Raw genomic sequence first — 25,622 nt, 5'->3', positions numbered from 1 at the left:
TCGATTGATTTATTCTTTCCCCATCCATCCGGCCCTCAGCCACAAACACTTTCTTAATCTTGCTTTCTCTCTCATAACCACAATTACTCACCCACAACTAGTAGATCATCCTTATTTAGGAAATTACTTGCAATTTGGAGAGGGTAAAAGGGATACCAACAATAACAACAACAAAATCCAGGACCAAAACAGGAACTACTGGCTGTTGATTGATATATCAGTGATGTAAAAAAAAAAAAAAAAAACCCAACCAAAATCAGCCCTTGAAAATAATATATTTCTTAAGTAGACTTGAAGACAGACTCCCAGGGCTGCTCATCAGTAGGGAAACTTTTCTGATAAACCACAGGGACAGGTGATTGACATGCCTCTGTGATTGTCACAATGCATTTAAGTTAAGACAGAGAAGATTGTTTCAACTTGGCCATGTCTTGTTTTAACTATTCAGTATTTTATTTCACAAATTATTATTTGTTTCTCTATACCTTCCCTTAGCTATTGTTGATACATTTATTCCTTTATTTGCGTCTCAGTAAATCAGGCTTTTCTAATCTGTGTATGAATATTCATCTAATCTTGCTGCTGGTATCTGCTGTTCAACTTTGGCTGAGGCCTGGATTTTGCAGTTGAAATCATCACACATCTTGACTTCATTGGGCTGGGGAAGGTCATAGGGGCCTTCCTTCATAGAATCAGTATAACATTGGGGCCTGAGAGCATAGATTAATGTATTAAAGTATATGACATAAAATATATAATATACAATATCAACTGATTAACATGACCTCTGAAGCTTAATTTTTCAGTTTTCCCTTATTTTACAGTTTTAGTGCAGACTGCTAACCCCATTTCTGTGTTTAATTCTAAGTCAGTTGTGAGGAAAAAGGTTGATAATGGCTAAACTCAAGAGATCCAACATCAAAAGAAATTTTCAACATTGGGACAAAATAAAACCAGGTGTGAATAAAATATCATATTGCAATAGTAAGTGTTATTAAAGCCATTAAAGTACATTTGAATCCGGTGTTCTATTCATTTTCAAAGCTGACATTTGTAAATGTATACAGGCAGGATTCTTGTAAATGTAAAACAGAGCATTAGGACTTGTTCTGGAATCTGTAGCACCATCATCGTGTATTTTTTTGATACATAATAATTCATAATTTTGTGTCTATGAGCAGGGGCCGTCACATTTTTATAACTGAATAGTATCCTTGTTCGTTAGCACACGAAGTGAGAACAAAAATGTTACTAAAAAGAGATGTTTGTATCATCTTGATGTAGGTGTGTAGTGTCTTTGATAGCACGCTTCATTACATGTCCTCAATATCTGTTCTAACGAATGGTCTTAAGGATTTTTTTGTAATTTGCCTACTGCTTTTAAGTTAGAGCTGTTGTTAACTCCATCTTGTCCCTTTGATAAATGTCGCGACAGTGACTCGTAGACAGCCTTTCTCTAATTTTGAAGGAAAATAGGAGAAGTTGTATTATCATTTCTGTCTATGAAATCTATTTCTGAAGTGAATGCCATACATATTTCTGAAATGAATGCCAAATGTATTTTCTGGAAGTGAGTGCCACTGAAAGCCGAGGCAGGCAATTTATACCGTGCATAATAATGATATTAATTTTTATGGTGTGTATAAGTTACATTTTGATTAGTTTTTTGCATGATTAAAAATTTGCAAAGCCTTTATGGCCCCCAGGAGCCTACCTGTAATAAACAGCTCTCACCTTCCAAACCATAAAACAGGTCTGCAGTACTTGAACATTAGAGCTAATTGCCTTGCTACATCAAAGGGAGCACCACAAGACTGAGAAAAATCACAGAAGGGGGGGGTTGGGGAGCGGGGGGCAGTTTCACCTCTAAAGGTTATGTGTTTGTGGCTTGGTGGAGCCCTGTAAAGTTATGGCCTCAGAACTGCTGTTTGCGATTAAGTTGATGGGGAAAGTCTATCCCGCAATCTCTCCCTGCTGCTGACACAGAGTCTTTGTTCACATTCAGATTTCTCAAACTGTTGCCAGGGTCAGGCTGAGGTCAGACACCGCGATGATGTATAGGAGAACATGTCTGGGAATTTCTCTCACACTTAAAACACATACCAGAAAAACAGGAGAGCACCCTGCAAAAATTGTCTGATGAGACCCAGATGATACTGTAGCTTTTCTTTTAGTACCTTCATAATTTTCTTTCTCTTTGCCTGACACACACACAATGTTTTATTAATGTGTGCCACGATAGCCCTTACAATTTTATGTCCCCTCAAGATAAGGACACTCAGTAGCACTTTGACACTTCATTTTCCAGCCCAGGGGGATTGGGCCAGTAAATCTAGTAAAAGAAGCAATGCGTCCGTTCCCAAGGATGAGTCGAAAAGGGATTGCCATCGGCTCCGTGAGGCCACGGGGCCTGACACTGGATATGAGCCTCGTGTGTGCACGCTCGGCATTAACACAGCCCGCGCCAGGCATGATCACAGGCTCGCAGCATCCCGAACCGTGCTCCCCTGCCACCCTGACAAACACGGCCCCGCTTCCAGCTGCGACGGGGATGCCTACCATGTTTGATTAGCTATCATCACGGGAGGGGGCGCGGGACCGCAGAGGGGAGAGCCCTGAAACAGCACGAGGGTTTTTTTCCATTCTGATGGAAATTTTTATATATATTTTTATTTAATATGCAATTATTTTTTAAAGAGAGGACCATCTTTCTCCCTGTATTGTTCCCAAAAGTGGACACGCATGCTTAGTCCTAACCTATTGTATTCAGAGGTCAATGCAAAACACATTGATCTGTGGTGGAGCTTTTTTTTTTTTTTTTTTTTTTTGCCTTTTGGTTTGGTTTCCAAAATTGCAGCTGTGTTTTTCTCTTCCGATTCACAAAAGGTTTCGCAGAGAGTTGAGAATCGGATAGGTTCACCGCATCGATCTGCGGGTTGCTTGCCTAGGCATACAGTTTCAGTGCGTGGCTGGCAAGTAAGGCACTAAGCAGCAATTTTTTTGTGCTCAGCTGCTACATATGACAGAGGATATTTCATTCGGCTGTCAGAATGTTATTAATAAAACATGGGGTGCGAAGAGGGCCACTATTTCCCCTTTCAATCACTATAGCATTTACAATGAAAATTTTATGCAGTGTGTAATTTTCAGTTAATGCTTGACACTTAAAATGTCGGTAGCTGCATTTTGTATGGTTCCTGAAGGGTTAATTGTATCATGTTCCCTGCATAAAAGCTCTGCTTATCAAAAGTGAATAGAAGAGTGTATGCAAATGTGTGTCTGTGACCTTTTGCCTTTCCAGGGTTAATTTATATGGTCATTAAAGATTTTATGAAATTGAGCGGCCTGGTGCTTCGAATCCCATTTTACCTTCACCTCCTAATTTATATAATTCCTACCTGAACTGGGAAATATGATTTTTATTTTTTGTGTGTGTGCGCCGCAATGAAAACAGCATGCTGTGCTGTAGGGAGTTGCAAGTCTGGTTATCTGGCATTACTCAGATTGCTAAAAATTCATTAAAATGTGACATCAGCACAGTGAGAGACAAATGATCACAGGATGAAAAGGAACAGTGGGCCTTTCACGGATTAGTGCTACACAGCCCCAGCATAGAAGCTAACTGCATAAACAGATTAATCCACCAGTAGCAGCATAGCTAAGATTTACCGAATAATTAAATGGTCTTGAGTTACTGTGAAGATTTCCATGTAATCTAGCTGGTGTGAACACGTAGGTGAGGTGTGGGTAATGCTGCTTCCTCAGAAGCCATATACCAAGTTGCATCATTTATCCTGAATGGCTCCCCCTGGAGACAAAATTTGAGACTTCTCCCGCAAAGCCAGAGGTTTATATTTAATACAGTACCTAATACCTAATACTTACTTACAGCAATTAGCGGGATACTGCTGCACTAATAGGATTTATATTTGAATTCTGCCCCCCCCCCCTTTTTTTGATGCGGTTTTACATGTGCTGGCTTTTGTTCTGGCCCGCGTGGTGTGTGTGTGCATGCATGTGCGTGTATTTTAACACAAATCATGTCTAGCCAAAGAACATGAAATGACAAGCTTTAAATCTGTCACACTAGTGGAAAACAGGTACTCTGATAAAGACGGTTAGAATTTCTGGGTAGATTTCAAAATATTGCAAATTATTTGTAATTAATGTCCAACCTTTTTAAAGTGCTCTTCTTTCCCTTTCCCTTTTCTACCCCACCACACACCCCCTCGCCCTGTTTTGCAACCCTCTTTTTGTGCTGTTCTTATTACAGGACCTATTTTTTAAATGCTGTTAAATGGTCACTGAGTTTCTTTTCTAAGATCATTTCTGTGCTTATCCACAGAAGAACAAGGTGAAGATACAGAAGGGTCTGCTAAAAGTGCATCAGTGGCTGTTGCTGATGATAAAGACTCAAGTGAGAGAGACAATAGTGAAGGCAAAAAATCTTGTAAAGACTCTGGTAAGATGCTAGAATTTTGTCTTCCCCCTTTTTTTAACTTATGAAATGCTCTTTCATTTTAAGCTGTCTGGACATTCCCACTACTATTCATTGCATGTGCATTTTGCATGTGATTTCTATCAGTAGCCTCCCATTGACCTATTTTTAATCATAACCATCTGACAGGATAGATGCGGATAAGTTGAAGAATATTACAGGACGACCAGTGAGATTATTTTTTAATCAAATCAGTTTGTGTGCTTGTAATTTTTTAAGCGCCTTTCATTAATCTTAGCTGTACTTGTGATTCCTCTGATGGCATATTAATTTTTCATAAGCATAGGATTAGGTACCACTTGAATTTTTTCTTCAATCAGGTTTTGCCCCCCTTTTAACCCAAAGAATGTGGGGTTTTTTGTTATTATTATTTTTTGCTCTTGCTCTCTGATCAGTTACTCCCAAGAATCTGGCCTCTTCCTGGGCATTTATTTGAGGCATTTTGAAAAAAATACACAAAATCCAGTGAAAAAATTTACAGATGATTCAGCCTAAGAAAGAGGAAATATCATTGAAAACGGATTATGGGTTGGGTAATTTTGATCTCCTGGAATAGACAAAGCCCAGTAATGAAAGCTACTGTCTTTGAAAACAAAACCCCTATGTCATGACATTTACTTGTGCACAAACAAACCCAGGGCCAGCATCTGGTGTAGATACCCAAGGCTTTCTCTGTGTTTGATTTGGCAAATATGTGACTTCATCCATGCTTTTTATGTATGAGATGGAAATCTATGGTCACAATGAATATTACATTGGCTACTTTTGCCTCACGCTATACCTAGTTACATTATGTTGGATTCATTGAAGCAGAAGAAGTGCTGAAACAGGTTGAAGCCTATTAGTTTCAGGTAGTCATATATCTTTTCCTTGTATGCCAATGACAGCAGCATACAAAGGAGGTTGTATTCTCCGTAAAGACATATAGTTGTAGAGAAAATATCATTTTACATATGAGTTTCTTTACACCCAGATTTTCCCATACTGTAATTTGCTCTTTATATATTAAACCTTTTGGGATTTATTTCCAAAAGAATACTATAGGTGCCCTTTCCATGCCAAATCAATTCATAAGACTGACTTAAAGATTAAAGACTAAAGCTTCCTTTAAGTTTGCTTGGTGATGTGCTAAGGTCAGTACCCATCACAGTTTAGAGCCTCAGTTCCTCTTCGGTCACTTTATTTTTTGAGATCGAGAGACTGAAGAAAGGCCAATGATGACAAGGATGATGTTAAGCAAGAAACTGTGTTGCAGTTTAAAATATATATGTATATCCCCCTTGTCTGGCTCTCTGACATGAAAAAAACTGTCTGCAGAGCAGTAAAGCCATGCTCCCAGGTCGACAGGGGTCTTCCTGCGCAGTCTCATCAGGGGCTGTCCTCGACACTCACCAGGAGAGGGGTGACAGCCACCTGCAGCCTGCATTTCCTACCATACGCTCTGCCTAGAGGACACTGTCAACCACTTCAGGGAGCTTATCTGCCCTCTCTTTTTCTTAGGCAGGTCCATTTATAGCTGTTCAAGAAAGAATACGGTATTAAAGCTTCAGCAAAAAAAAAAAGAAAAAAGAAAAAAGATGGAATCTAGAAAAAAATACTGAAGGGGAATTCTCAAAATTCCATCAGGATTAGCCGCTCATAAGGGCCAAGTTTAATTAGGACAAACCTATATCCAGATGCCTACTGGGTGCACTACAAAAAACCAGCATAATTGTTCTGCATTCCCGTGCCAGCAATTACACAAATAACTTTGCAGTAAGATTCATATGAAAACAAGGGCTGAAATACATGATTGCCTTTGTGCTTTGCAGGAAATAGTTTGTACTGTAAAATCCTAAATCTTTTAGAAACTTTTATTTTCCTAATCTAAATTAATTCTGCATGTGTAACATTGAGACCATCATCTTAATTTTCACTCAGCTGACAAGTATTTCTAATGGCTGCGTAACTGCTTATGTATAATTGAATGTTAATTTGGGCTTTCTCATGAATTGAGTGTTGCACGTCTTGCCAAAGAAATCTCAGGAAAACCAATAAATTAATCACAATACTAACAAGTTAGACAGGAAAGTGGTGTGACCCCTCTTTAGCATAGAATCTATTAGACGAGAAAGGATTAACATGTATTTAGTAACAGCATGTTTGTGTAAGCTGTTGTGCTGTATTGCTTACCTTATCTCAAGGAGTAGAGCTTTCAAAATGAGACTTGGCAATATGCAAGTTATATTTGTTGAATATTCATTCAGAATAGAAAAGCCTACTAATGCCTCATTTATATTGTCATTTAAATCTAGTGCCACTTTAGATTAATTATAATCCAAATTACAGCTCTATGCAGTGCAAGAATTAATATGGAATTTATCCAGATTAATACATTTGCATTGAAAATGTAATATGTCTCTGCCATGGCTAAGGGGAGCACTTTTTAATAAGGTAGTAAACATGAGGAAGGATGGAAATTAACCTTCATTATTGCAATGAAAATTATCCTTTCATTCTACTCTAATTAGAAAGAATACTCTACCAGTAATTATAATTTTAGAATTATTTTGAGGCTGAATAACATCATCTGATGTGTCAGAAGTCTTAAATTATGCAATCTTTATCAAATACATAGATTCATAAATAAGAGAATAGTATTTTGATTATGGCTTTTCCAGGATTCTTGGTTTTTTCACTAGTATACTTATTTTATTAACTTTCGCCTTCTTGTTAGTCACACAAACATTTTTATGTTTATTTTGGTGTTTCAAAAATGTTACGAAGGTGATGGCATCTGAATTGCAGTGAATTATGTCATTTTTATGTTAGCAATCTTACACAAGTTAAATAATTCTGTAACTGACAGGCAATCATTGACTAGTCTATTTCATGGCACTTATTTATAATTAAACTTAGTTTTTGTGCTAAATGTATTGAAATTACATTATTCATCTAAAATAATGCTGCATATTTTTTATTATAAAATGAGTAACAGTTGTGTTTCACAATTAGGAAAAAAACCCAACAAATACTGTGTTTCAAGAATAAAAAGTGTGTATTTAAAACGTGAATAACAACCGGATTCAGTCTTTTCCTACAACTGCCTAGTAAGAATAGCATGCCAGTGGAACATCCAGTATGAAAACAGTGCCACACGACAGGCTCGGGACCATAATATTTTGTCTGCTCTCTCCCTCCTCCTTCTATACTCTTCTTATAAGACCGTAACTTTGTTCAGCCTCCCTATAGGAAGCTCCTTGAAACAGTGAGTTCAACACGGAAAGCCGAAAGTTGATATAGCGAGATGAGGCACTAAGTTGTAATAGCTGGACCATTTGCTTGCGTAAGGAGCTGATCTCCTTTGGTTTTGGCACGTATACTCTGGCTTGGGCGGTTCGGTCCTCACCACGTGCAGGGGCTAGTGGTGTCCCCATGCCAGAGGGAAGAATCAACCCCCTTTGTTTTTTTGGCAAAGCTCACCATAAATCACGGACTCGGTTTCTTTACTATAGGCCAGCTGTAACTTTGGTTGTTTAAGAAGTAACAGTGCTTGAGGTTGAATGAATCCAGAGCAACAACAAGAACAAAAACAACAAAGCCTCTGTAAATTTCGACAGTTTATATAAATATCATAGTAAACATAGTAAAAAGCTGTGCTTTGTTATGCACTTATTGACCCCAGCACAGTGTTTTATAACTCTACGGTTTTATTATATTAACCGCAAAAGAAAATTTAACCAAAAAAACCTCCTTGTTTTTATAGAAGCAAGAACTATGTGTTTCATGATTATTATAGGCCCTTTGAAGTAATTAAGTTATTCCATCCTGTGGTGGAAGATGGTGTGTAATATTAACCTTGTGTGTGCCCAGGCGCACACGGAGTGCACTCCAAGCTAAATTTCATGAGCAGTTACATACCACTGCCAAAACACAGTTAAAGGCATTTTCACAAGTGGATTTTGGAGCAGAATTTGGATCCTAATTTCTGTAACAACCTGTTGAGAACAATCTAGCATGATGAGGGGAAGAGAAGGCAGAATTGTTTTATTTATTTATTTATTTTTTTTAAATTCAGCTTCCTGTATAACAGTGTCCATTTACACTAGCTGAGATTCTAGGCCTTTTGTCTTTAAAAAGGGACATTGTAAAAGTGACTTATGATAAAGGTAAGAAACAGTAGTCAACTGTTAGACATTTTTGACAGTTGGAAATGAAGAGAGGTTAATAATTTGAACCTGTCCTTCTAAAACCTGAGAAGCAACCTTTCTCTGTTAATATAATGTGTCACTTTTTTACTTCCCATAATTCTCACAGTAAAGGCATTTAAATAACAATAATAATGGTGTATTGCCAAGTAAATCCAGATAGGCCAGGGAGTACTATATTATCATACACCAAAGTGAGTAATAAAATGGTACCTTATGTGATAGTAACATGCAGATTTTGCCTTTAAGCATCGCAAGTTCTTCAGGTCATCGGCTCAGCTCTGAGTAAGCAGTCTAAATGAGGTCTCCAGGATCAGTTCCTGAGAGTGTAAAAATTCAGTGGGGCTCCAGAAAGCGGCTTGTTCAGATATTAAACCGATGTTGACAAATTGGTCATTAAAAGTAGGGAAATACGGCAGGAATAAAGTTTAATTTGAGTAAGAACATGCTAAAATTACTGGTCTAAATTACACCAAAAGAAATAATTAGCAACTTAGGAATGAAAAGTAATGTGTGGGGAAATCACCATTAATGTATAAGTCGTAAAATATGTTTATGTTTTTTTTAAAAAAATGCCCTTCAGAAAATGTCTCTGTATGATTCAGTTTTCAATTGTTTATTATTGTACCATAAGGATTTGGTATTTGCCTTGAAAACTGTTCTCTTATTTTACTTCTCTTTAATGTTGCTCTTGTAATATCAAAGATTGCACAAAGTCTATATGAAAATAATAACAATAAAAAGTTCTTGGTTTTGTCTACAGAAAAATACAAGTATTTTCTTTGTTCATGTTTACTTTGTTGCCAAAACATCCATGACCTTATTTTTAAATTAATCCTAGGTTATTGTGCAATGAGGTGCAATTTGTTCATTTATATGAACCTTATGTGGATTGAAAAAAATCAAGATAAATCTTCATGCACAGCATACAATCAGATTACCCCTGGACTATATATTTACGTTGGGTCTGATAGCAATCAATGGTTTAGCTTCATTGCATTTCAAGATGTATTTGCACCCAGTGTCCAGTGATAGTGTCCTCACCCTGGAAATAATTTAGTTGCAAATTGACTGGAAGATGGTGAAAATTGAAAGTTAAAATTAGAAATACTCATAATAAACAGCAGAAAAAAGGTCAGATGATGCCGCACTATGATGAGATTGGAATGGTTGGTAAATGAGGTTTTGTGTTTGTCGTGAGATGTATGTGACATGCCTACCCAATGCTCTTGTAACATCCAGCCTAGCAGAAGAGATTATCTGGCAAATTGACGCTGGAAAGAATTTTCTGATGGACTGGGAAATTAGAATTGCACTCTTTTCTTTGATGTGTGCAAGACTGGGCCGCATTACACAGCTAGTTCAGGCATAATATTAAATATAGTATTTAATACTTAATAGTAGAACTATCTATAGATAACAATTATATTCTGGTTTTGATCACAAATGCCAGACTATAAAAATTCACAGTGTAAACATCTAAGGCAATCCCAAATGACTGATCTTTGTATATAATTAATAATAAGTTAGCTCTGAAATCCTATTCTCCAAAGTATTTCTTTTAAAGCCTCACTATATTTAGCTTCAGAATTGTAACCAGGCAGGAGTTATCAAAACAGCACAATAATCATATTGCTCAGACAGTTTAGAAAAGAGAGAGGGTAATTAAACAGCAGCAAATTAATTATTTTGGAAAACAGGATTTTTAAGCAAAAGCTGATTTGTTTTAATGTAATACACAAATTCATACTGAGCTGCTAAAGAAAGAACATTATTGATTAATCTTTAAAGGCAACCTAAGGTTATCGAAACAGTAGAGAAGAGTCCATTTTTAAAGGTATTTATCGAGTCTCCATCAAGCATAAAAGTGCATTTTCACCTTTGTGTTTACCAGAGTTATTTTATTCAACTGTATTTTTTCTCAGAGTTTAGGAAAAGAAAACCAACCCTCAAAGATCATACAGACCTTTGGAATCACAGCCTCTTTGTAAACCGGTATTTTTTAAATTTTAAAATATGTTCTTAAAAATTATGTTTTTGGCACAGGAATAGTCACACCAGAGAAGGAACCAAAAGTGAACACTGTGGTAGGGGCACAACAGCTTCTTCTGGCAAAAGAAGAGGATGGTGCAGCTAAAAAATCAAAGCCTCCAGAGGACAATAAATTTTGTCATGAGCAGGTAAAAGAAAATGTAATAATTTCATTGTATTCTAGAACTCTTTCAAATAACTCAAGATTGAAACAGACGTGATAACGCTGTTAAAATAGCAACATCAGCAAGTTATAAAAAGCACACTGACTAATAGCCTGCATCTTAATTTGATTTTTTTCAGTTCTATCAATGTCCTTATTGTAACTACAATAGTAGGGACCCAAATCGTATCCAGATGCATGTCCTGTCACAGCATTCAATGCAACCTGTTATCTGCTGCCCCCTCTGCCAGGATGTCCTCAGCAACAAAATGCATCTCCAGCTTCATTTGACCCATTTGCACAGTGTGTCCCCTGACTGTGTGGAGAAACTGCTCATGACAGTAAGTGTTCCAAATACTGATGCACATGCTACAGAAACATGCTCGGGCCTTTGGGCAATGTATTTGTTGTGACATAGTATTCAGGTAGCCTAAGAAGGGGAGTGGGTCAGGACTCTTAGGTTTGGTTGCCAGCTCATCCAGTGACTGATGTCCCTTGGGAAAATGATTGAAAGTGGATTTCAAAGACGCTGAAAACCTGCGGTTCCTCATTGACGTTAACCTTGGGAAAATCAAGCCTGTCAATGTCTCTAAGTGAACACCTGTAAATTGGGTCTAATAATACCCAGGTCTCAGAGGTATTGTGACTCCTTTTTGTGAAATAACAGTTCTCTGTAGAATGTAGTTGCCAAACGTAGAAGAATTCCTGTGTATAGCTGGGCTGTACTTGCATAACATTACATGAAATTCACTGTAAAATATCAATAGTGGTGCTAATTGGAGAACATGATTATCTTGTTGTACAGAATGTCCTGTTTCTTGCTTTTTGCCTCTACATAAAAGACCCTTTAGGGATTTTTCTGTGAATAAAACATGAGTATGGAACAGAAGGGCAAGTCCAAGAATAGGTAGCAATCCAGTTAGGTCAGTTCTTTAGGATATGGAATACCTGAGTTCAAGTACTTGCCCTGGGTCAGGCAGGAACTTGAACTGGCTTCTCCATGACCGGGATGAACGCTATAACCAGCAAACTCTATTTTGAGGACGAATCCTATTCCAACCTCACCAGGAAAATCCTGTTTCTCTCTGCAAAATTGCACAAACCATGTTGAAAGAATAAATTTCTCTGAAAAATATTGACTCGACACCATTCAAAACAAAGTCAGTAAAGGCGCAGTCAGGTCTAGAAAGTATGTATTTTTATCATATTTTCAGTTAGAAAACAGACCTCCTAAGAGACCCTAATTCTCGTTGTGTTGCCTTTTTAGAAGGAAATGCACTTGGAAATCTCAAGGATCCACCTCCTTAAGGATTTATTTCTATATTCATAGACTCCTCCTTCATTTATACAACTGTGGTTGTAGGCCTACCACCTCATTTACAAGTAAAGTGGCAAAAAAATAAGAACGAATTGAAAGAGCTGAAGGCCTAAGGTTCCTTGTGTGAAGTGCTGATGAGCAAATACAGAATTGGGGACCCAACTTTAACCCAAAAGTTTATATTTTTTTTTCCCTTCCCTTCCCTTCCCTTCCCTTCCCTTCCCTTCCCTTCCCTTCCCTTCCCTTCCCTTCCCTTCCCTTCCCTTCCCTTCCCTTCCCTTCCCTTCCCTTCCCTTCCCTTCCCTTCCCTTCCCTTCCCTTCCCTTCCCTCTCTGCCACACCATGTAATTTTGGCCCACCACAAGGAAAATGCAGTAGAAATTTAATTTTCCCAGACCCTTTTAGGAAACTGGAAAAATGCAGGGAAAAACCTCTCCCTATTGAGGATTATTAGTTTTCTTCTCAAGTTCTCCGTGATTCCCCCTATGCTGATAGTGCATCAGCTTTGAAACCTCTCCTCTCCTCTCCTCTCCTCTCCTCTCCTCTCCTCTCCTCTCCTCTCCTCCCCTCCCCTCCCCTCCCCTCCCCTCCCCTCCCCTAATGCTGGGGAGTTGTCTCACTGTTTCTGAAAGGAAGAAAAAAAAGGTTGTTTGATAGAAAAATAGAATGAAAAACATAATCAGCATCATCTAAATTGTCCTAGTTGCTAACACTAATACGTTCTGTCGATATCTGAACCTCCAATGACCAAATAAATACCATTTATAGCAAATTTTTCTTCTCTGGGACATTTACAGTTACCTATGTAATTTTTTTTAAAAAGTCCTTCCCTCCCAAACAAAATCAAAGTCCCTGGTCCTCTGAGAATATGCTATTAATGCCATGTTTAAATTACAAGGATACTAAGCCCAGGGCTTTTAAAAATATGTCTAGAATATTTTTTCCAATAGGCAATTGGTATAAATATGTACCTACATAAATATATAATTCCTATGTCTCCTAATAAAGGTTTAAAATAATTTGTTAAACAGTAACAAACAAATAATTTGTTAAACTGGAACAAAGGGTATTTCTACTCATACCTAATAATGTATGTAGCTTCCATTATTATAGTAATTTACCACTCAGAAATCTCTCCTATGGGTATTCTTGTTACCTTTGTATGAAGTAAGGAAATACTATCCTTATCTTAGAGATGAGGAGCTGCAGTCTGAACTGATTTACCCAAAGTTATTTATATAGAATCTAGCAGTGCAGAAATTTCCACCCAGTCCTGCTAAGTCTTTGTCTGAACCCCTAGACAATCCTTTATTTGAGATATAATTATGTTTTGAAGAGCTGAGCAAGAGGAAAATGTGAAGTGTTGAGCAAATATTCATGTCAACTTAACTAAACTGAGTACTATCAGACACCTACAATAGTACACCCTTCAAAGACTTCTGCCTATAATTTGAAAGCACAACACAACAGGTAAAGCACTCCGAAGAAGATACATAAGCAATTGAAGAAAAGAAAGAGAAAAATCTTACTTTAAATGGAAAAAAGTTGCTATTTCTCTATGGAAATAAACTTATAATTTTCTTTCCAAGATCATGGAAGGTCCAGCATTTGTTTAAAAAACAATACAGGTGAAGCAAAGTGGAAATGCCCTTAGTCAAGAACTGACTGGTGGCCATATTTCAACATGATCTCCGTCTTTGGAGGATGTCCGAGGAGAATTCCCCTGATAAATCCAACCAACCTGACATAGTCAGCAAAATCTTCTTTGTGGTGACATTGAGACCAATGAAATATTGAGTGCATGTAGCTCTATAGCATCACCTTATTGTGGATTTTTTGAAGTAGATTCTCCACCAAGGGACACCTGATGCTATGGATTTGTGGTCTGTCAGAAATCATTATCAAGGACTGAATCAAGATCTTGGTTTAGTACTGGTAGTTTTTGATCCAAATATGGTGGATCTTTTGAATTATAATTTCATACTGTTGTATAGTATTAAATAGTGTGACTTTTCCTGTAATAATATTGTGGTTTTGGTTTTCAAAGGTTCCTGTACCAGATGTCATGATGCCTAACAGTATGCTATTGCCAGCAGCTGCTTCAGAGAAATCTGAACGTGACACACCTGCAACCATTACAGCTGAGGGATCTGGGAAATATCCAGGTACGCAAGAAAAAGCCCTGACATGTAAAAGCTAGGTATGGGCAATTTAAAAATTTAGGAACCACTTGTTTCTTCCTCAGTAAAGTGAATCCTGGTTTGGCTTGCATGTAGCCACAGAGATAAAAAGAGAAAAATGACAAGGGGCCTGAATCTGGCCGACTGCACCCGTGCAGAGCTACTAGAATGCACGTGTATGCCACGTGTCTGTTGCTTGTGGTAGTGACCTAGACACTTTGAAGGTAAGAACCTCCTTGTTTAACCAGCGAATAAGACCGAGTCCTAAAAGACTGTGGCACTTTCACCGACATCGATGGGGAATATTAGACAAATGATCCTGCCTGCCTTTCCAACAGCAGGTTTCTCATCCTGGACACTTACTGTATTCTGTGCTGGGAAGCTGCTTTGCCACCTCGCACAGCATGCTCCTCCCTCTCTCCTCAGACCACTTTCCTCCTCCTTTCTAATCACCTGTCCTACCTATTGACCCCATTTCTAATCCCTCCTTCACAGCTGCCACTGCCATCATTGTGTTTGGATTTTATTACTTTTTTTTAACCTCATATTGGTCCTGCCCACTTTATTCTCTGGGGCAAGGACGGGTTGCCATACTTCGCTAGGCTAACACGTGGCATATCAGGTTCCTCTCTTGATTTCTGATGAAAAAGCACACTAATACTATGTGTTATTCGCTTTTGCTTGTGTAAAAGACACCTAACTTTCTTTAACTAGGTGAAAGTCCTGTGGATGAGAAAAGTACACCTGGGATTGATGAATCAAAAACTGGAATGGAAATTAAGACCGAGGAACAAAAGCCATCTAAGGAATCTACTGAAACGACAGATTGGAATAAGAACAGCAGTAAAGATATCAAGACCACTGACTCAATGACGGATCAGCTAAATGAACAGCAGAAGAAGCAACAGCTCTCTGTTTCTGACCGCCATGTCTATAAGTACCGTTGTAACCATTGTAGCTTGGCTTTTAAGACTATGCAGAAGCTTCAGATACATTCCCAGTATCATGCTATTCGGGCAGCTACCATGTGTAGCCTTTGCCAACGTAGCTTCCGTACATTCCAGGCTTTAAAAAAACACTTGGAAGCAGGCCACCCTGAACTCAATGAAGCTGAACTTCAGCAGCTATGTGCATCTTTACCTGTCAATGGTGAACTCTGGGCAGAAAGTGAAAGTATGGCACAAGATGACCATGCACTAGAACAGGAAATAGAAAGAGATTATGAGATGGACCAGGAAGGTAAAGCAAGCCCCGTGGGAAGTGATAGTAGCTCTATTCCAGATGATATGGGCTCAGAACCAAAGCGGACCTTACCTTTTAGAAAAGGGCCAAATTTTACTATGGAAAAATTTCTAGATCCATCTCGCCCGTATAAGTGTACAGTGTGTAAAGAGTCTTTCACCCAAAAGAACATTCTCTTGGTCCACTATAACTCAGTGTCCCATCTACATAAACTCAAAAAGGTTTTGCAGGAAGCATCAAGTCCGGTCCCTCAAGAAACCAACAGCAGCACTGACAACAAACCCTACAAATGCAGCATTTGTAATGTTGCGTATAGCCAAAGTTCTACATTGGAAATCCATATGAGATCTGTGCTTCATCAGACAAAGGCAAGGGCTGCAAAATTAGAACCAAGCGGTAATATAAGTAGCGGAAATAGTGTAGCAGGGAATGTTAATAGCCCCAGCCAAGGAATGCTAGAATCTATGAGTTTACCAGCAGTTAACAGCAAAGAAACACATTTAGATGCCAAAGAATTAAATAAAAAGCAAGCTTCTGAATTAATTTCTGCTCAGCCTACACATCACCCACCCCAGTCACCAGCACAACTTCAAATGCAACTACAGCATGAACTGCAACAGCAAGCTGCATTCTTTCAACCCCAGTTTCTAAACCCAGCTTTTTTGCCTCACTTTCCAATGACACCAGAAGCATTGCTGCAATTTCAACAGCCTCAGTTCCTTTTCCCATTCTATATACCTGGGACAGAATTTAGCTTAAGTCCAGATCTGGGTTTGCCTGGTTCTGCCACATTTGGGATGCCTGGAATGGCTGGTATGACAGGATCACTGCTAGAAGATTTGAAGCAGCAGATACAAACTCAGCACCATGTTGGCCAAACCCAGCTACAGATACTGCAGCAACAAGCACAACAGTATCAATCCACCCAACCCCAACTTCAGTCCCAAAAACAGCAGCAGCAAAGTAGCAAGCTGATGAAAGCAGAGCAAAATACCTTAGTAAGTCCAGACTGCCAGCTGATAAAGGATATGCCATCATATAAGGAGTCAGAAGAAGTTTCTGAGAAACAAGAGAAGCCAAAGCAAGAATTTACTAATGAGAATGAAGGACTAAAAGAAAACAAAGATATAAAGAAGCCAAAATCCTCAGAACCAGCCATTCCACCACCCAGAATAGCTTCTGGAGCAAGGGGGAATGCAGCCAAGGCTTTGCTGGAGAACTTTGGGTTTGAGTTAGTTATCCAATACAATGAGAACAGACAAAAAGTGCAGAAAAAAAGCAAGACTGGTGAAGGTGAAAACACAGACAAACTGGAATGTGGAACCTGCAGTAAGCTCTTTTCCAACATTCTTATTCTGAAGAGTCATCAAGAACATGTGCATGGACAGTTTTTTCCATATGGAGCTTTAGAAAAGTTTGCCCGACAGTACAGGGAGGCATATGACAAGCTTTATCCGATTTCTCCATCTTCTCCAGAAACACCACCACCTCCACCACCGCCTCCTCCGCCACCTCCACCTCCTCCTCCTCCAACTCCGTCTCAGCCTTCTTCATCTGGGGCTGGAAAAATTCAAAACACAACTCCCACTCCTTTGCAAGCTCCACCACCCACACCACCACCGCCGCCTCCTCCACCACCGCCGCCCCCTCCTCCACCACCGCCACCATCAGCCCCACCTCAGGTCCAGCTTCCCGTTTCACTTGATCTTCCGCTTTTCCCTCCAATTATGATGCAGCCTGTGCAGCATCCTGCATTACCGCCTCAGCTTGCCCTCCAGTTGCCACCAATGGATACTTTATCTGCAGATCTTACCCAGCTTTGTCAGCAGCAGCTGGGATTAGATCCCAATTTCCTGCGGCACTCTCAGTTCAAGCGTCCACGTACAAGAATCACAGATGACCAGTTAAAAATCTTGCGGGCTTATTTTGATATTAACAATTCTCCAAGTGAAGAGCAGATCCAAGAAATGGCTGAGAAATCTGGTCTTTCACAGAAAGTTATCAAGCACTGGTTTCGTAATACACTGTTTAAAGAACGTCAGAGAAATAAAGATTCTCCATATAACTTCAGCAACCCCCCCATAACAGTATTAGAAGATATCAGAATAGATCCCCAACCTTCAGCTGTAGAACCTTACAAGTCTGATGCATCTTTCAGCAAGAGATCATCCAGGACCCGGTTTACTGACTACCAGCTTCGTGTTCTCCAAGACTTCTTTGACACAAATGCGTATCCAAAGGATGATGAAATTGAACAACTTTCAACTGTACTTAACCTGCCTACTCGAGTTATTGTGGTATGGTTCCAAAATGCACGACAAAAAGCTCGCAAAAGTTATGAAAATCAAGCTGAAACTAAAGACAATGAGAAAAGGGAACTGACGAATGAGCGTTACATTCGAACTAGTAATATGCAATATCAGTGCAAAAAGTGCAGTGTGGTTTTTCCCAGGATCTTTGATTTGATTACTCACCAGAAAAAGCAGTGTTATAAAGATGAAGATGATGATGCTCAAGATGAGAGTCAAACTGAAGATTCTATGGATGCCTCTGATCAAACAGTGTATAAGAACTGCACAGTTTCTGGACAAAATGACTCATCGAAAAGCCTGGCAGTCACAGCAGCAAACTCTGGCTCTGGTTCAAGTACTCCTTTGATTCCATCACCCAAACCAGAACCTGAGAAGGCTTCTCCTAAACCAGAGTCCACAGAAAAACCAAAACAAAATGAAACCATCTCTAAGCAAACCGAGACAACTTCCCAAAATGCCAAACCAGTACAGTCTACTCCAGTAACCTCTTCTGATGCTCAGCCCTCAGCTTCTCAACCACAGCAACAAAAACAATCACAGATAGTAGGGAGACCTCCTTCTGCATCACAAACCACACCTGTTCCTTCCAGTCCTTTACCAATTTCAATGACTTCTCTACAGAACAGTCTACCTCCTCAGTTATTACAGTACCAATGCGATCAGTGTACAGTTGCCTTTCCAACTCTAGAACTTTGGCAAGAGCACCAGCACATGCATTTCCTAGCAGCCCAAAACCAATTTCTTCACTCACAGTTTTTAGAAAGACCAATGGATATGCCCTATATGATATTTGACCCAAATAATCCTTTGATGACTGGACAGTTGCTTAATAGTTCTCTGACTCAGATGCCACCACAAACTGGCTCATCACATACAGCACACCCTGCTACAGTTTCTGGTTCCCTGAAACGAAAACTAGATGATAAAGAAGACAATAACTGTAGTGAGAAAGAGGGAGGAAACAGTGGAGAAGATCAACATCGTGATAAACGTTTAAGAACAACAATTACTCCAGAGCAGCTGGAAATACTCTATGAAAAGTACCTACTAGATTCCAACCCCACTAGAAAGATGCTAGATCACATTGCACGTGAAGTGGGACTGAAAAAGAGAGTCGTACAAGTCTGGTTTCAGAACACAAGGGCCCGAGAAAGAAAGGGACAATTCCGTGCAGTTGGTCCAGCCCAGTCCCATAAAAGGTGTCCTTTTTGTCGAGCTCTGTTTAAAGCAAAATCAGCTTTAGAAAGTCACATTCGCTCTCGACATTGGAATGAAGGGAAACAGGCTGGTTATAGTTTGCCTCCAAGTCCTTTGATATCCACTGAAGATGGAGGAGAAAGTCCACAAAAGTACATATTTTTTGATTACCCATCACTGTCATTAGCAAAAACTGAATTATCAAGCGAAAATGAATTAGCCTCCACTGTATCAACCCCTGTTAGCAAAACTGCAGAAATGTCACCGAAGAACCTCTTAAGTCCTTCTTCTTTTAAAGCAGAGTCTAGTGAGGATATAGAAAATTTGAATGCCCCTCCTGCTGACTCTGGATACGATCAGAACAAGACTGACTTTGATGAGACTTCATCAATTAATACAGCAATTAGTGATGCCACAACAGGGGATGAGGGGAACAATGAAATGGAAAGCACGACTGGCAGTTCAGGGGATGCAAAACCTGCATCACCGCCCAAAGAACCAAAACCACTTGTGAATGACACACTACCAAAAGCTGCAACTACACCTACAAATGAGAATACTGACGATAAATTTCTCTTTTCCCTAACAAGCCCCTCAATACATTTCAGTGAAAAAGATGGTGATCATGACCAAAGTTACTACATTACTGATGACCCTGATGATAATGCCGACCGCAGTGAAACTTCAAGCATAGCTGATCCAAGTTCACCTAACCCATTCGGAGCTAGCAATCCCTTTAAATCCAAAAACAGTGATCGGCCAGGCCACAAACGTTTCCGAACACAAATGAGTAACCTTCAGCTTAAAGTTCTCAAGGCTTGCTTTAGTGACTACCGGACTCCAACAATGCAGGAATGTGAAATGCTAGGGAATGAGATTGGCCTGCCCAAACGTGTGGTCCAGGTCTGGTTTCAGAATGCCCGGGCTAAAGAAAAGAAATTCAAAATTAACATAGGGAAGCCATTCATGATAAATCAGACTGGACCTGATGGGACAAAGCCAGAATGTTCTCTGTGTGGCGTGAAATATTCTGCGCGTTTGTCCATAAGAGATCATATTTTTTCCAAACAACATATTACAAAAGTGAGAGAAACTGTGGGAAGTCAGCTAGATCGGGAGAAAGATTATTTAGCTCCTACAACAGTTAGACAGCTGATGGCACAGCAAGAACTGGATCGCATAAAGAAGGCTACTGATGTGCTAGGATTAACAGTACAGCAGCCAGGCATGATGGACAGCAGTTCTCTTCATGGTATCAGTTTGCCAGCAGCTTATCCAGGACTCCCTGGCCTTCCTCCTGTTCTTCTGCCTGGAATGAATGGTCCATCCTCCTTACCTGGATTTCCACAAAGTTCAAACAGTAAGTCTATAAGGGGATGATTTTCTCATTTTATTAATTTGATCATTGTGCTTAGCCACCATCCCCTTCTAAAACACAGCATATTATGCATTTGTATCATGCTTGTGAGACTGGTGTGAGTAGGTAAAAGGTATTGCTGTGAAGAAGTGTACTCAGTGCAATTCTCGATTGTTTTTGTAGCCTGTATGATATCTCTGATTTTGCAAAAAAAAAAAGAAAAAAAAAAGAATTTTAGTTGAAATCTAATTGACAGAAATGTTTTTACGTGTTTTTACAGAAATGTTTTAACAATAGCATTGTATTGCTTTTTTTTTTTTCATGATAACACCTTTAGGCAAAACTTGGGTTAGAATTTTCTATGTAAATTTTTTGTATGTAAATATTTAAAGTAACATCTGATGAAGTGCAAAATAATAATTCCCACATTATCGGCTCTTCAGGCATTTGGTCACCCTTTAGACCAGTCCAACCTGTTGTTTAATTCAGAATAAATATTTAAAATAAAATGCTGCCCAAGACCCTCTATTGTATTTCTGAATAACTGCCTGCTAAGATAAGAAAGTTTTTGTTGAAGGTGATTTGTAATGGCAGTTTCATTGTGATCCAAATTCCAGGAGCTGCTGAGTATCTCCTACCCCTAGTTTGTAAAGTCATTGCAGACGTGTAGCACTTCATTTGGGCTTTCAGTTCTAACTGAACACGTAACTCTGTTTTACTGACTGTTTTGACTCTGTTTTGACTCTGTTTTTTGCTCACATTGGAAAACACTTCCTGTTACAATAAGTTTCACTGAAGTTAGAGAATCAAGCTTTCTGCAGAATGATTTGTTTAGTCCACAAAGAATGAACCTAATTTATTTTCTTGTATTAGGCTCCAATTTTGCAGTCAGAGTTCACTGAGAGTGCAACCTTGCAGATTGAAGCTCTCTAACTTTGCACATTCATATCAAATATGTGCACAGCAGAATTAGAGATCTGGTTAAGACCCCTCACCTCATTTTATCCAGTAATTCCACTTGCTGTTGATCTCTAAACTTTGATTTAGAAAGCAACTCACTTTGCCAAGTAAGGTAGGAGCTTAATCACCAGTGTTGTTGGACACACTGACTGTAGGAATGTCTTCTCTGCGACCTAGCTCTGCTTTGATTGATGATGATCATGCTATTGTTTCCCTAAGTGATGGTCAAAGCATCTTGTTTTTCTCTTCATTGGATCAGAATGGCTTTCTTTCCACAATGGAGTCTCTGGCTGAATGCCCTCTTGCTTTTGTCAAACAGTTATTGGCACAGAGAGTGCATATAAAGGAAATATAAAGTTGCTGTATTTCCTTCTTAATGGCAGACAGTGTCCAGGTCCAAAAATGGCTGGTCATTGTTCATTGAAATTGTAGATATGGTTTCTCCATATAACTTCAGTAAATAGCTATGGTTAGGTTGACCTTCAGGTAAAATGGGCTCCAGAAAACTCAGGCTTTGTCTATACTACTAAATGAAATTTGCTTGGAAAGATATTATTGTACCTTTTACTCTCAAAACCAGGAAGTTCCCATGCAAAGTGAGTCTTGGGAATGGTTGTGGACCCGTGGTAGCTTCTGGGCTGTGCTCAGGAGTTGTTTAGCACAATGCTAGTTGGCCCAAGCCAGAACAGTGCCAGTGACCACTCTTACTGTTTAACTTTACAGATGGTTTAGTTTCAGGTTTTGGGAAACGTTCCCTGGTACTGTTTAGCTTGCTAGTATCAGTGTAGCCTCAGAGCCTGTAAATTGTCCTGTTAGTAACACAAAAGGTATTATTACAGGCAAACCGGTCCATAATAATTCAATTTTCAGATTTTTAAATTTCCACCAAATATCTCTTCTTTGAGATAAATTTATATCATTAGTACCATAGCATACACTTTGCACTGCCAATTGAGATGGATTTTTACCCCCTTTCATCTTCATCTTCTTAAGGTTAATTAGCCCATTGTGGGCAAAGCCCACTGTGTAAACTAGCTAGTAGAATCTTGTTGTTAACTTTTTCTTCTGCTATATGCTAAATAGCCCCTACATCCCCTTTTTGTCGCTTGGCAAATGCATGCATAAATCTCCATTCCCTAATGATATGTAATGGAGCAGTCATAGTGAATGGAAAAAAAAAATAGATTGTTTTAATCATTCATCATAAAAAAATCAGTAATATACTCAGATGTTCTCCAGGATGCGCTCAACACTAGTATGCACCTAATTAACCCATTTATGTTTTGTTCTCTACCCTGCTTTGTCTGGTAGTTCACGTTCATATTTGATGCTAAGAATTGTTTAAGAACCAAGCAAGGTTTTCTTTGGCTACAGTTCGTCTAGCAGCAAGTATATTCTCAGTCAGCGGGGCAATTGTTCTGCATCATTCTTTGCATGAAGGATTTTCTGAAGCTAACTCCCTGATAGCTCACTATCCCATGCCTCAAGTCTACTTGTGAATTCCACTGCAAGTGTGTCATTTCTTCTCTTTCAGACCCAATCCCATAAATGCACTTCAGAAGAAGTCTTACTGGGATCCCTTATATTCAAATATTAACTGTTTTCACTGATGCTTACGGAGTTGGCAATATTTCCTTTGGTAAAGCCCATCCATTCTGTCCTACATGTTTGTTTAAAGGACAACATCAACATTAGTAAGATCCTCACTTTTAAAGAATAGGTTTGCTGTTTGCTAAGACAGGGAACTAGAGAAACTATAATAGCAAGCATCACATTTAAAATTCCCTTTTGTGTTTCTCCTTACCCACGCTAGACAGAGAAATTAGCCTGATTAGTTTCAATGGTTAATACAAGTTTAGAAGGGATTTCACTTTCATGTTCTTGCATCTAGTATTGTTTATGGGTTTCCAAAAAGGTACAAAACCCAGCAATTTTGCAAAATACTGTTCTTTTTTAAATGCAATATTTGCTTTTACAAAAGGATTGAAATGGAACATTTGAAAATAATGCTAAATCATAAAAAGATGGAAATATTCAAACTACAGTTTATCTTCTTGTTGTAGTGCTCAAACTGGACTTAAATTTGCAAAGATTATTAGACTTCTCAAAATAAGGTATCTTAATTTCTAAACAAAAGGATCCATTAACTTTAAATTCAGTCATCTTGTTCTAAAACAAGTAGTTTTTATGTCAGAATGATTGTGTGGTTCTAGGGTATGTTGAAGAACCCTCTCACCTGTGGGATACGTTTCTCTAAATAACGTAATTATACCATCAACTTATAAAAATAATGTAATTATAGCATCAAATGCTGAGCAAGGTCTCAAATTTACTGCTACATTTGCTCAGCATAATTCCTAATATGGAGTTATTTGGTGGAATTTTAATTCATACAGAATTTAATTCTGGCTCTTCTTTGTTCTTCACGCCCCTTCCTATTTTCTAGGTGACTGTAGATAGAAGAGTTCACCTGCTGTTTTCAGCTGTTCTTAAGATTCACATTCTCCTTTCTTCTTAGCTTTGTGTTTTTGTCTGTGATCCCTTGCAGAAAACTAATGCTTCATCTTGCTTCTAGCTATTAATACTGGTTCTATGAACCTTTTAATGTCATCATCATTACCATAGGTTCTTTGCACATCACTTAAGCCTGGGCTGCCTTGAAGATTCACAGCAGCTTTTTCCAAGAATGCACACATCACTGGGTAATATGTACTTAGTGGTTTTTGAAATCTTATAAAGAGAGAAATTTGATTCAGGAGCAATTACTTTCCTTATTATTAGGGCACTAAATTCTGTTCTCTGTTTGCTTTTGGCCCGTTGGTAACAGTTTCATTTTTATATTTTTAGACCTCTGATTCCTCCAAGAGAAAGAGAAGTCTCTCCTCTTTGATAGTCACTTAAAAGAGTTAGCATGATTAGAATGTTTCTTCATGATTAGTGAATTTTCTATTCTACATCTCTCATGTCTGGAAATGGAGCTTTAGTTTCATCAAGTTTTCTTCATTTAGTTTTGGAAATCCTCAGTTCCACATTTAACTTCCAATAAAACAGGTGGATTTCACTCTTTTATTGCAGCCTGTATGGAAATTTAACTGAATGCTGTGCATTTCAACTAAATTCCAAAGATTATCTGGAGAACAGAATAGATCTTGGCTGCTCTGGGCATCATCAGTGTGAGCAGGCTGAAGACAACATGGTGCGTAAGGGTTGAAGAGGTTAAGAATAGAAAGAAATCGTAAAAATCTTAAGTAGCTGACAGGCTCAAATAACCATGACAAAGCTGGGGCAGCAGTTCATACTAATTGCATCATTCATGCATTTTCCGTCTACAGTATTTATCATTTAATATATTTTCAGCAGGCTTCACACGCAATTGCCTGTTACTTCCTGTTGAAAGCATAGGGGCAAGCAATAGCATCTTCGATGTCATTGTGCAGTAACTGTGGCAATTACCCACTTTTTAATTATAACTGTTGTGACTTGTTTCACTGTACTGTCTAATCCGTGCTCACAATGCATTTTAACTCCTTAGTGTTCCCCTACCATTAAATAGGAGTAACGACACGGTGACAAACATTAAATGGCCTCTTTGTTAAACCTGATAATTATTCCCTTTGAATCCTAATTGCTTTATTCCTAAGTAATGCTAAGCACCTGGATATTGATGATTTAAACATCGTTCTTGTTCACTCCATTAGTGCTTCCTAGTAGCTAATACCCATCTAACCTCCATTACAGAGTCTGCCTTTACAGTTCTCTGATCCGTGTGCTAGTAGGCTGTGTCCAACGTTGCTTTACTTTTACAGCTGTGTGCATCACACATTTCGTATGCTCTTTTCTCTAGCAAACTTACTTGCCTGAAAAAATGACAATGAGTGTAATGTACAGCCTCTTACTGTTAGTTGCCTTTTCTACCCTGTGCCATCATTTAATTTTCTGACCAACTGTACGTCTCACAGAAGTTGCTTTTTAATAGACTGTTACCAGCCACTGCACTATATCTAGTACTTGAAACAGAGAAAAGATTTTTTCCATTAAGTTATGAGGCATACTTCTTGTGTGTATGCACCCTCCAGACAGAACCAGTCCATCCTTAGGTTGCTTTCTCTAATGAGGTGGAGGATGTCATGCCTGCATGCTTCAAGTAAACCGAGAACAGCAGAATTCCTGTGTCAAA

The 25,622-nt window shown here is 38.8% G+C and overlaps 1 protein-coding gene across 3 annotated transcripts in view; it reads left to right on the top strand.

Annotated features, from left to right (window-relative positions):
- The window catches only part of ZFHX4 (zinc finger homeobox 4), a 153,298-nt gene that overhangs the window by 122,218 nt on the left and 5,458 nt on the right, over positions 1–25,622 (top strand). For all 3 annotated transcript variants that reach the window (XM_054192323.1, XM_054192320.1, XM_054192322.1), the window contains exons 5-9: positions 4,346–4,462; positions 10,732–10,865; positions 11,020–11,220; positions 14,245–14,362; positions 15,092–20,488. In XM_054192323.1, coding sequence (XP_054048298.1) covers positions 4,346–4,462; positions 10,732–10,865; positions 11,020–11,220; positions 14,245–14,362; positions 15,092–20,488 — 5,967 coding nt within the window. The remainder of the gene's footprint in view (positions 1–4,345; positions 4,463–10,731; positions 10,866–11,019; positions 11,221–14,244; positions 14,363–15,091; positions 20,489–25,622) is intronic.

This window comes from Rissa tridactyla, chromosome 2, assembly GCF_028500815.1.
Source record: "Rissa tridactyla isolate bRisTri1 chromosome 2, bRisTri1.patW.cur.20221130, whole genome shotgun sequence".
In the NCBI taxonomy this organism is placed as follows: domain Eukaryota; kingdom Metazoa; phylum Chordata; class Aves; order Charadriiformes; family Laridae; genus Rissa; species Rissa tridactyla.
The sequence above is the reverse complement of the archived record's forward strand: the minus strand, read 5'-3'. Positions and strand labels throughout refer to the sequence as shown.